This window comes from Arvicola amphibius, chromosome 8 (genome assembly GCF_903992535.2).
Source record: "Arvicola amphibius chromosome 8, mArvAmp1.2, whole genome shotgun sequence".
Taxonomy (NCBI): domain Eukaryota; kingdom Metazoa; phylum Chordata; class Mammalia; order Rodentia; family Cricetidae; genus Arvicola; species Arvicola amphibius.
The window spans coordinates 64,819,609-64,831,327 of NC_052054.1; the positions used below are offsets into that span (position 1 = coordinate 64,819,609).

Consider the following 11,719-nt stretch of genomic DNA (forward strand, 5'->3'; position numbering starts at 1 on the left):
AAAGCACACAGTACTGCTTCTGATCAAGGGACTGTTTATTTAGAAGTTGGTTTGAGTTTGGAGAGGGGTTGTTCGTGTAAAACAACACTCCCAAAGCAGTCAGCCTCCTAGAACACAGGCACAGCCTACCGGAAAGGCGGTAAGAGTGACAGATTGGGGGACATTTGGGTGGGGGTTCTGTCTTAAAAGATGGGTAAACACTGAACCAGTAGCACATACCTGATCCCAGGTTACACAGACCTGGGAACCCAAGAGTAACATTTCTCCAAAATCATACCCTGTGACTCACTCTTCAAATGTTTGCAAACTGGGCTGGGGAAAGGTCTCAGTGGTACAGAGCTCACCTAGCATGTTTGAGGCTGGGGGTTCAGTCTTCAGCATCACACATGAATGCACCACAGATTGTTCTTGTATTTTGTTTATGTTACCCTGAACACCGAGATGTTTTGTTTGTTATTTGTTTGTTTTACATCTGTGCATGTGTGTGTATGCATGTGCTGGAACGCATGCCACAGTGGACATGTGTCAGCCAGAAAACTTTTGGGAATCAGTTCTTTCCTTCTACCACATGGGTTCTGGAGGTGGAATTCAGGTCATTAGGCTTGACTTGATCCACTGAATCATTGTAGGGCCCATGGGTCTACCCCTGCTCCTGGGGTTCATTTTGAGGGCAGTCTCTGGCCGGCCAGCATTTGCATTTCCTGTTTGTTCCTGTGTTCCCTCTGCCCCATCTGGTGATTAGCTATAGGGCTTTGTTGACTCCACCCTGGGCATAGTAATTTCCCACGTGCCTGGGAAGTATTCCATTGTGCAGCAGCTAGGTATTTAAGGTTTTCCCTAAATTTGAATAAATGGCATTCAGCTGATCTCCTTTCGAATGACCCAGGTCTCTTGTGTGTTCTTTCAATCTTCAGGCCCTTGCCCGGCTCTTGTATGGTACAGTGGTGTGCAAACTATACCGAGAGGGTAACATAGACACGGCTGTTACAAATCATCTCTGTACAAAAAAATAGTTCTACCACAGGATATGGCATGGTAAGTTGTGGAAACCAAGACCTCTGTAAACCACTTGAGATGCCTCCAATTTCGTGGTTGTGTGACTTAGTAGAAGGAGGAGAGAGATGCTACTGATAGAAGGGGAAGAGAGATATTACTAAGCCTGAACCCCAGTGCTAATGAGGCTTATAAATAGAATCTATAAGAAACCCAACCCGTTATTTATAGACTATATAGGTTTATGCTCCGAGCGTGTGTGTGCACGCGCGTGTGTGCAATGTCTGATGCTGGACCTGTTAAAAACTCCTCAGCAGGCTGAAGAGATGGCTCAGCAGTTAAGAGCACTTATCTTGTAGAAGGAAGAGGGTTCAATCACCCACAAAGGTGGCTCACAACCATATGTAACTTCAGTTCTAGGAGATCTGATTCCCTCTTCTGACCTCTGAAGAGACCAGGTTTGCACGTGGTGGACATACATACATGAAGGCAAAACACTCAGACACATTAAAAACGAATAAATCTAAAAAATATAAATAAAAACAAACAAAAAACAAAATCCTGCCTTCCACAGACCAACAAGATACCTCAAGTGGATAGAGTCACTTGCTAATCAAACTGATGACCTGAGCTTGATCCTCAGATTCTACATGGCATGAGAAAACTGACCCCACAAGTTGTCCTCTGACTTCCACATTTGCACTCTAACACATAAAATAAGTAAACGTGTGTGTGTTTAAACTAAACTAAAACCCTCCCTTATGCAGGCAGAGGATGACGAAGAGGGTCTGTGTCTTTTCTTGGGAATGCAAAGTGAGTATGCAGCTCTTCACCTACCCATTCCCTAGACCTCGGTCCCCACCCCCACTTCAGCAAATCCCTAAGCAAGCGCCCAGGTCCCCCCTACAGCTCCTCCCTCCTCCGTAGGGCACGTTGCTGGCGGTTCTGAGCTCCTGGACCCCTTCCGACCCTTCCCTTCGCAACGTTTCTGGCTCCCATTTTAGGGCTGCGCCTCTAAGCCTCCTTAGACCTCCTGGAAGACGACCAGAAGCCGCCGCGGGGAAGAGCCTTGCAGCTGCAGCCGCCACTAGGCCCCGCCCAGCAGCAGCGGAGCAGGGCCGCACCCGGGACCGCTGCAGAGCGGGGTGAGTGAGAGCGACTAGGAGGGAGGGAGCCAGGTATCCCGGGTCCCCGCCTTACCCAAGGGGCCGGCGTCGCGACCTTCAGCTTCCTCGGCAGCACGACCTTCAGCTCCCTTTCCCATTTGGCTCAATCCAATCCTTTAGGTCCTCAAATCCGACACACACAAAAAGCCCAATCCTAAAGCCCTTCCCTGCTTTGCACTCCCTTCTTGGGGCACCACGGGGTCAACCGTATCCCTCCCATATGGTAGAACCCAGAATCCAGAACTCCAGGCTCCAGGCCCATCCTCGTAAAGATTCTGAGTCCCTCCCTGTTTCCTGAAGGCAGGAATGCTAGCCAAAAATAGCTCGCCCTTCTAGACTCAGGAGGCTCAGCAGACAACCAGCCACATATATTCTGAAAACCGTCTGATCGCTCAGACACCCCCCCCCCCAGATTTCCAGTAATTTAGCTACTGTTCATCACCCCTTCGCCTCTCTTGACTGTGATCATCTGAGGCGTGGCCCAGTCCTTTGCCGCAGTTACAGTGCACGGCCCACTCTGGCTCACTCCGGTCTAGGAAGACCCCCCTAAACACAGAAATATAGTCTTTGTTCTTTGGGAGTGGAACCTCGCTATTCAAGGTTGCTTGCTCAGAACTCCTAAAAGCTCTAGGCCTGGCATTCCAAATTCCTTTCTTTTTCAGGTAGACAAGACCCTAGCCCATAGATTCCGTTAAACTGTGAGGTCTGGCCCTAAACACGCTGCGACCTTGATATGATTTTTTTTTTTCTCCAGTCAGCGTTAGGGATCAGATAGACAAGGACAGGAGCAGAGAGAGGGAGAATTGAATGAGGGGTAAGACTAGGCGTGGGTACCCAAGCTAGGGACGAGGGGGAGCGGGGAAGGGGACTCCATCTAAAAACAAACCGCAAACATGTAGGTTTCTACGGCAACGGCATTCTCGGGCCTACCCTGGAGAGTTCATTCTAGAGCTAAGTCAAGGAGGATAGCCCCTGGGAGCCCCCGCACCGCCAGCTGCTGTGTCTTCCTGTTTTGTCTCCACGGCAACGGTGACCTCAGCCCTGCACCCCCTCCCTGGTTGGGCTAGAAATAGGCGACGTTCTAGTCTTTAGAGGGGCGTGGTGTGACATTAACCCCGCCTTGGGGGCCGACCAGGGATAGCTCAAGCGGAGGGAAAGTACCCCCTTCACCGCCCAAATCAGGCTCAAACCCCGCCCTCAGCCCCGCCCTCGCACGCTTCTCAGATGGTCAACTCCACCCAGCCCAAGACCCTTCTGGTCTGCAGCTGTTGCTCTGTTTCTGCTGCAGACGCCACTGACTGGAGAGGTGAGGCTGCAGAGACCCCGAAGGGAAGGGGTGGTAGCCCAAAATCCTGGGGTCTAGAAAGAGAAGTGAGCAGGGATTCAGATGTCTGGGTCCCTAGAAACACTCCATTTGAGCCAGAACCCTGAGCTCATACAGGTCTTACATGGTAATGAGAAGGGATTAGAGAGTGGGCGCCTGGGTCTGAGGTAGGACGGTGGGGGTTGAGCCCTTGAGGATGAGAGAGGTGAAATGGGATCTGGAATACTAGGTAGGACCGAACAGGCCTGGGATCCGGATTTAGATGGGTCTTGGGGCACGGAGGACTGGATTTTGGGCTTAATCCGAAGGAGGGCGGGGGTCTGAATTTGTTCTGAGGGAGGAGGAACTGGGCTCTGAACTTGAACTGAAGGAGGAGGGTGAGACTGGGATCCGGACTCTAGGGTTTGAGGACCTGGAGAGATGGAGTATAGATCCCTGAATCTGAGGGGAGATGGGACTCTTGGATACGAGGTTTGCATCTGGTGCCCAGAGGTGCCCAGGAGGGGGAGAATTCCGTGGTCTGAACCTCCTTCCAGAGGCCCTATATGGACAGTTGGAGTGTGGGGGGAGTTGTGAGATTAAGGCTGTGCCCACTGATGGTGTGGGGCGTGGCCGGGAGTCTGATCAGGGCAGTGCCCGAGTCTATAGAGTGATAGATGACCTCAGGAGTGTAGCTTGGGGGAGGGGGATGGTAGCAGTGTTGCTGGGTGTGGCCCAGGAGAGTGGAACTAGATCTAGGAGGAAGCTCAAGGGGCGTTTCCTTGCCCTGCTTAGGTCTTTGAGCATTCCTGAGCTCTGATTTCAAACAGTGCTGGAGGCCCTGTTGAGGGGCAAGGGCGTCTTCATTCTTCTCCCTTTCTCTTCTTCCTCCTTTCCTAAACAACCTTCCTGCAGACCGAAGGATTTTTGCTCTTCTTCCCTTATCCTCCAATGTTTATGGCGGGACAGTAGCCTCCTTTTTTTTTTTTTGAAAGATGGGGTCCTGGAACTTGCTCTGTAGACCTTGCTGGCCCTGAGCTCGCAGAAATCTGCCTGTCTCTGCCTCCTGACTGTTGGGATTAAAGGCAATCAGTAGCCCACTTTTTATAGTGCTGGGTATGGGACTAATCCTGGCTTCCCATTAACCGTTCCAGGTGGAACTGAGGTTCTCCCTTCCTGTGGCATCTATCAGGTGAACTAGCACTGACCTGGGAACTTACATTTATTGTGTGTTCCTAATTCTAATTTAGCATGAGTTTTACAGCTTGGAGCTGGGAAAACGATGCGTCCTCCAGTTTAGCAAGGCGAATTCGAAGCATTTTAAAGGAGTTCAGGTCTGGTGGGTACTCAAGAGTTTTATTTCCCTAACCTTTAACATCCCCACTGGTTGTTGGGGGTTGAACCCAGTACCTCCACCTACCTCACCACTACCGATCTTCTCCCTTTTTTTTTTTTTTTTTTTGAGTTTTGGTTTGTCTTAAAGTCTACAGCTACAGGAAGGCCTTGGATTTCCAATATGGCCTTTGCCAGGGTTCTGGGAATACAGTCCTGCGCTACCAGGCCAGACTCATCTCCATTCCATTCTTGGAGGGACAAAAAAAAAAAAAGATAAAATAAAAATTCCCATTTCTTGGGAGGCAGAGGCATGCGGATCTCTGTGAGCTCCAGGCCAGCACATAGCGTCAGGCGAGCGAGGGTTACAGAGCAAGAGCTTGTCTCAAAATAGATTTTTTAAAATGTACTTACTTTGCATGGGGTTGGGGACGCACGTACCACAAGGCGTGTGTGGAGGTCATAGGACAATTTGTGGGAGTCAGTTCTGTCTGGCTCCCAACTCACTTTTCAAGGAACCACACACCCTCCCGCCTCCTCCTAGAACCCAGGATTCTTCCCCATCCCCCCCCCCCACACCCCCACACACGGAGTCAGTTCCGCCTGGCCTTCCCAAGTCACTTTTCAAGGAACCATAAATCAGACCCGCGGCGGGCGCGCGCGCGCGCGCACGCGCACACACACACACACACACACACACACACACACACACACACACACACTTACACATATAGCCATACAGCCAGTCTCTAGCTAGGGTGTCCTGGAGGGGTGGGCAGCCTCGGAGTGGGTCTCCTGGATTTTGGCACCACCTCCTGGTCCCTGCCACATTTCCCAGACTAAGGCGACTTAAAGCCCTTATAAGGCGCGGAGACGCCGGGCAAGGCTGGGCTTCCCGCTCCCAGAACCTCCGCCCAGGGATCTCACTCCTGCCGACTGCAAGGCTGGCCAAACGGTTAACAGCACTCACGCCCCTAGCGGTCCCGAGGGCCGGCCCTTTGTCCACATTTGCTTCCACCTCGCCCACGCGGCTAGTCCTAGGGGAGGGACGAGAGGGCGGTGCTTCCTCCGGTTACCCTCTGAGACCTCACCCCGGGGCAGGCCGCCAAGTATGCGTCCCCACTGGGAGATTTGTCCCTGCTGTAGCGTCTAGGGCTCGGGGTCAGGGTGCTGCAAGGGAGGACAGTCTGAGTCCTGAATGCCTTTTTCCTTCTCAGGGCTCCTGTTCAGCCTTTTCCAGGTGCTCAACCATTTCCGCCTTCGCAGCGTGATCTTTCTCCTTCCAGTCTTCAGTTAAGACAGCAGGTGAGTGTGCTAGTGGCCCAATTTCCAAGTTGTTGAGAGTGGAACAGTTGTGGTCTGGACTGTAATTACAGTTCTTGAAGGTGAAGGGTTGGGGTAGGAAGAGCTCCAAGTTTAAGGGAAAAGGCTGGGGGGGTTCTGGATCTAAGAGAGGAGGATCTAGGCTGCTTTTCTTTTGAGTCTTTGGAGGAGGACCTGGAGCCTGGACCCCTGAGCCTATGAGCGAAGTACTTGGAACCTGAACTTCTGAGCCTATGATAGGAGGGCTGCTGATTTCCTGGGTCTTAATAAGGGAGGTTGACCAGGAATACTGAACTGGATCTGCAGGATCTAGGGCCCCATCTCTAGGTATGAGGGAGGAGGGGAATGGTGCCTCCATTCCTAGATCCCCGATAGAGGAGGAGCCTGGTAAGGTTCCAGAGGATGTAATCAGAGTTACCCATGTGCCTAAGAAGTTGTATTCAGGAGCTGGCTCCTGTGTACTTTTGGGAGCTCTTCTGGGACAGTGTGAGCTTCCAGAGGTTAAAGCCTGCCCTTTTGTCTTTCCACGGGCCTGACCTTAGCATGACTTTTCCTAAGGAAAAGTTTGGAATAGCTTATGCTTGTCTCAGAGCATAAGATGATGTACCGCTGCAGGGTGGTGGGAAACACTTTTATTTCCAGCACAAGGGAGGCAAAGACAGGCGGATCTCTGTGAGTTCGAGGCCAGCCTGGTCTACAGAGTGAGTTCCAGGACATCCAGGGCTACATAGAGAAACCCTGTCTCAAAAACAAAAAAAGATGATGGACCAAAAAAGGATGATAATCTGTTAAGCCAGGTACAGCCTGTTGAGCCAGTGAGTTGATTGGGATACTTACATGGAGGGGCATGGGCATCACTGAAAAACCCACCCCAGCATGGGTGATGAAAGATACATTCCTGGGTTACAGGTCGGTGGGCCTCGTACCTTTTACACATGTGCGGCCATAGATGTGCGTGCGGGAAGATCCCTAAAACACAGCCATGCTGAAATACTTCATTCAGGGTAACTTGAATGAATTCATGTTCACGACCTGTTTGGCTCAGAATAAACTATCATGTCTAAAAAAAAAAAAGAAAGATAGAATGGAAGGAAGGAAGGAAGGAAGGAAGAAAGAAAGAAAGAAAAAAAGAAAGAGACATTCCTGGAGCATACTTGTATGTAGCTGGGCAGAAGGTTTTTCGAGACAGGGTTTCTCTGTGTAGATCTGCCCATCTGCAACTCTTGTAGACCAGGCTGGCCTAGAACTCAGAGATCCACCTGCCTCTGCCTCCCAAGTGCTGGGATTAAAGGTGTGCACATACCTGCGGCATGTATATAGAGGTAAGAGGACAATTTGCAGAATTCAGTTCTATGCACCTTGTGGGTCTTGCGAGTTGAATTCAGGACTGTCATGCTCTGTTGCAAGTTCCTTTACCAGCTGAGCATCTAATTTGGCCCGGGTCTTCTTATCTTTTGAGTCATTTGAGCCTCTCCCCTCCCTCCAGCAGCTGATGTTCAAGTCAGAGGAAATAACTGTAGAATGATACTAGCAATAAGTAAGCTTTATTTCCCAGGGTCTGGGAACCACCTCCCCAGCATCAGCTGAGAGGTCAGACAGTCTTGCTGAGGAGGGCTCTGGCATCTGGTCCCTGTTCTGAGTCTCCAGGACTAGGAAATAGAAGCTGTGGTTTGTCACTGGAAAAAAAGATGGTAGACCTTCTACCCCCATCCTATGTCTGAATCACATGGGACGTCAGAAGAGTGAGAGGCCTGTCCTGAGCTCCAACCCTGCAGGACTGATCTTGAAAACTAGAAATTTCCGTGGATGAAGCTGGGCCACTGAACGGTGGGAGTGGAGGGAGTTGAATTTTCCTGAACTTGAGGAACCTGTTGACTGAGTCCCTGTAGGCTTACTGACAGGAAAGAGGAAACTGAGCTGTCTTTTGATATGTTTCCATGTCTGAAGCAGGATTGGGAGAGGATGGGTGAAACTTAGGGGAGAAAGAAAATTTGATGTTCTGATCAGAAGAAGTCTCTGGGAAGGGAGTGAGGATGGAGGTCCAGTGCTCTGTTTAGATGTGGGAGCTGGAATTGAGGTTGGAATATTGGATGTGTAGGGGCTGCTGATGTCTAGGTTGCTTTTACAGAAAAGAAATCTTTTTGCGGGGCAGTGATGGCACATGCCTTTAATCCTATCACTCGGGAGGCAGAGACAGGCAAATCTCAGTGAGTTCCAGGCCAACCTGTGGTCTACAAAGAGAGTTTCAGGACAGCTGGGGCACTTATACAGAGAAACCCTGTGTTATACTGAAAAAAAAAAAAAAAGTCTACTCACAGGGCCTAAAGTATGAGGAAGTTGGAGTCTTGGCTGTGGAGAAACTACAGATGCCTGGCTTGCTGCAGGGTCAAAGGAGGAACTCTGTTCATAGGGCCTGGGGTATAAAGCCCCAGGTCATGCAGAGGAGGAAATGACACAGGCAGGATCTTAGACCATAATGCTTTTTTTTCTATCTCATGGTAACCCTACCTCAACCTCTGAAATGCTAGGTTCACAGTCTGCACTTCTGCACTTGGTCTTTGCAGTGCAGGAGTTGGAGCCAGGCCTTCCTGAATGGTAGGCAAGCATGTTATCAACAGAGCCACATCCCAAGACCAGTATTAGGTGTGCGTTTGGGGTGGGTTCTGTGTGTACCCATGTGGAGGTCAGTGGTGACTCGGAGGAGTTGGTGCTCTCCTTCCGTCCACCAGATGTCTCCCAGGGATCCAGTTCAGTTTGTCCAGCATGGCAACAAGTTCCTTTGTCCACTGTCCCTGGCCCACCATACTTAAGCAGTCGAAGGGTTGCCGAGTCCCTGGGGAAGGAGAGCAAGAAGTGCTGCTTTGGGTCTCTGGATTCTGAGTTCTCTCACAGATGAGCCTAGAACCTAAATGACAAATTCATTTTTTGTTTTGTTTTTTGTTTTTCAAGACAGGGTTTCTCTGTATAACTTTGAAGCCTGTCCTGAAACTCACTGTGTAGACCAGGCTGGCCTCGAATTCAGAGATCCATCTGCTTCTGCCTCCTGAGTGCTGGGATTCAAAGTGTGCGCCACCACCACCCGGCTGACCAATTAATTCATTCTTATAGTTTATAAACAAGTTCCATTTCCCCCCTTCATTTGACAGGGATTCTCTGTAGCCTTGGCTGTCCTGGAACTTGCTCTGAAGACCAGGCTGGCCTCGAACTCACAGAGTTCCTCCTGAGTGCTGATATTAAAGGTGTTCACCACCACTTCCTGAGTAACAAGTTCCATATTTTGAGACATACCCTTTTCAGAGTTCAGAGTAATTGTTCCAAGACAGATGAGGGGCTGGGTGCCTTGATTTCTCGATATGAGACCTTATCCAAATGCTTTTGTTTTTCTCAGCCATGCCGGTAACAGTAACCCGCACGACCATCACGACTACAACGACATCATCCTCCACTATTGTGGGGTCCCCTCGGGCACTGACGCAGCCCCTGGGCCTCCTCCGTCTCCTGCAGCTAATATCCACTTGTGTGGCTTTCTCGCTGGTAGCCAGTGTGGCTGCTTGGACTGGGCCCATGGGTAACTGGGCCATGTTCACCTGGTGTTTCTGCTTTGCTGTGACCCTCGTCATCCTGATCGTGGAATTAGGTGGACTCCAGACCCGCTTCCCCCTGTCTTGGCGAAACTTCCCCATCACCTATGCCTGCTATGCAGCTCTCTTCTGCCTGTCGTCTTCCATCATCTATCCTACCACCTACGTGCAGTTCTTGGCTCACGGACGTACCCGGGACCACGCCATCGCCGCCACCACCTTCTCCTGTGTCGCCTGTTTGGCCTATGCCACTGAAGTGGCTTGGACTCGTGCAAGGCCTGGTGAGATCACTGGCTACATGGCTACTGTGCCAGGGCTGCTCAAAGTCTTTGAGACCTTTGTAGCCTGTATCATCTTTGCCTTCATCAGTGAACCGCTTCTGTACCAGCAAAAGCCGGCGCTGGAGTGGTGTGTGGCAGTCTATGCTATCTGCTTCATACTAGCTGGGGTGACCATCGTGCTCAACCTGGGGGATTGTACTAACATGTTGCCCATCCCTTTTCCCACTTTCCTGTCAGGCCTGGCCTTACTGTCTGTCCTCTTGTATGCCACTGCCATTGTCCTTTGGCCCCTCTATCAATTTGATCAGAGGTATAATGGCTACCCCCGGCGTTCCTTGGATACCAGCTGCGCTTATACACACCCGCACTCGGTGTGTTACTGGGACCGCCGACTGGCGGTGGCCATCCTGACAGGTGTCAACCTGCTGGCATATGTGTCTGATCTGGTGTACTCCACTCGACTGGTGTTTGTCAAGGTCTAAGGTTAACAAGGGGCTCCCCTTCCCATCCTTTCTTGCGGCCTCTTCATCTGATTACCCAAGCTTTTGGTACCGTGCTATTTCCTCTTCCTACTTCCCTCCCATTTGCTCTTCCTCCTATGTATTCTTCCTGACTTACTGTTCCCTTTCCTTGTTTCTTTTTCTTCCCTTTCCTCTTCCTGTTTGCTTGCCCATATTTTGTTTTGCCCCTGAGCTGTCTCCACAGTGCTCTGCCTTACCTCTTTTGCATTCTTGTTTCTGTTGTTTTCTGGTTGGTTTTGTCACCTACCTGTTTTCCTGGGAGCCCTCAGAATTCTTGCTTTCTCTCCCTCCCCCCTCAAAGGTGCTGGCCCCACACATCCCATACTCCTTTGCAGTTCTTCACCCCATGGGCCTCTTTCGGGGCCTCATTGCCAAAGCATGTCTGCCTGCCTGCCTGTCTGCCTTAGCTGTGCCTTAGTATGTGTGTGTGTTGAAGTGGTTGGGGAGCAGGCTGTATATTGCACCTCTCCTTTAAGTTCAAAACCCTGGAGGTCAGTGATTCCCAGTAGCCAGGAGTAATTAGGAAGAGAGTCTGTCTCTACCTGTCACTCAGTTTTGCTTAAAATTGGCTCTTGAATTTTTACCAGATTTCCCGAAAACCTGTCTATCCTAGATGAAGCAAAGGATGGATGCCTTTTGCTGAATTATTCTCTGTGCTATCCAAAAAACAAGCATAAAAAATAACAAACAAAAATCCATCAAAATAGCCACATGGTCTTAAAGACAACTCTGAAGTATTTCTGAGGGACAGTCATGGTACTCTCCTATCTCAGTGTTAAAAATAACATGACCTGCTTCAGCATTGAGAAGAAAAACGGCCTCTGCCGGCCTTAAAGGCATTATTAGCCTCTTTGATTTTTTTTTCCTGAATATGAAGGCAAAAACAAAACAACTAAGAAGCTCTTTGGGTTTTTTGATTTTTGAGACAGGTTTCTCTGTAGCTTTGGAGCCTGTCCTGGAACTCGCTCTTGTAGACCAGGCTGGCCTCAAAGTCACAGAGATCCACCTGCCTCTACCTCCCGAGTGCTGGGATTAAAGGCCTGCACTATCACCCACTGCCTGGCTTTTTGTTTATTTTCTTTAAAGGTTTTTGAGACAGGTCTCATATAGCTCAGGCTGGTTTCAAAGCTGTGTAGCTGAGGCTGCCCTTGAATCCTTGGTCTTCCCATCTTCACCTCCCGGTGCTGAGATTACAGGTGTACTACCACACCCCAATTGT

General features: G+C 50.2%; 1 protein-coding gene across 3 annotated transcripts; it reads left to right on the forward strand.

Moving 5' to 3' along the window:
- The first annotated feature begins 2,059 nt into the window (after window positions 1-2,059).
- On the forward strand, window positions 2,060-11,470 carry Myadm (myeloid associated differentiation marker). 3 transcript variants are annotated; one of them, XM_038339468.1, is made up of 3 exons: window positions 2,060-2,138; window positions 6,012-6,099; window positions 9,506-11,470. In XM_038339468.1, the coding sequence occupies exon 3, from the start codon at window positions 9,508-9,510 to the stop codon at window positions 10,459-10,461; it is 954 nt and encodes a 317-aa protein (XP_038195396.1). In that variant the 5' UTR covers window positions 2,060-2,138; window positions 6,012-6,099; window positions 9,506-9,507; the 3' UTR covers window positions 10,462-11,470. The 3 variants fall into 3 exon arrangements, with proteins under 3 accessions (XP_038195396.1, XP_038195395.1, XP_038195397.1); XM_038339467.1 differs by lacking the exon at window positions 2,060-2,138 and adding an exon at window positions 3,349-3,465; XM_038339469.1 differs by lacking the exon at window positions 2,060-2,138 and adding an exon at window positions 5,876-5,903.
- Window positions 11,471-11,719: the final 249 nt, after the last annotated feature.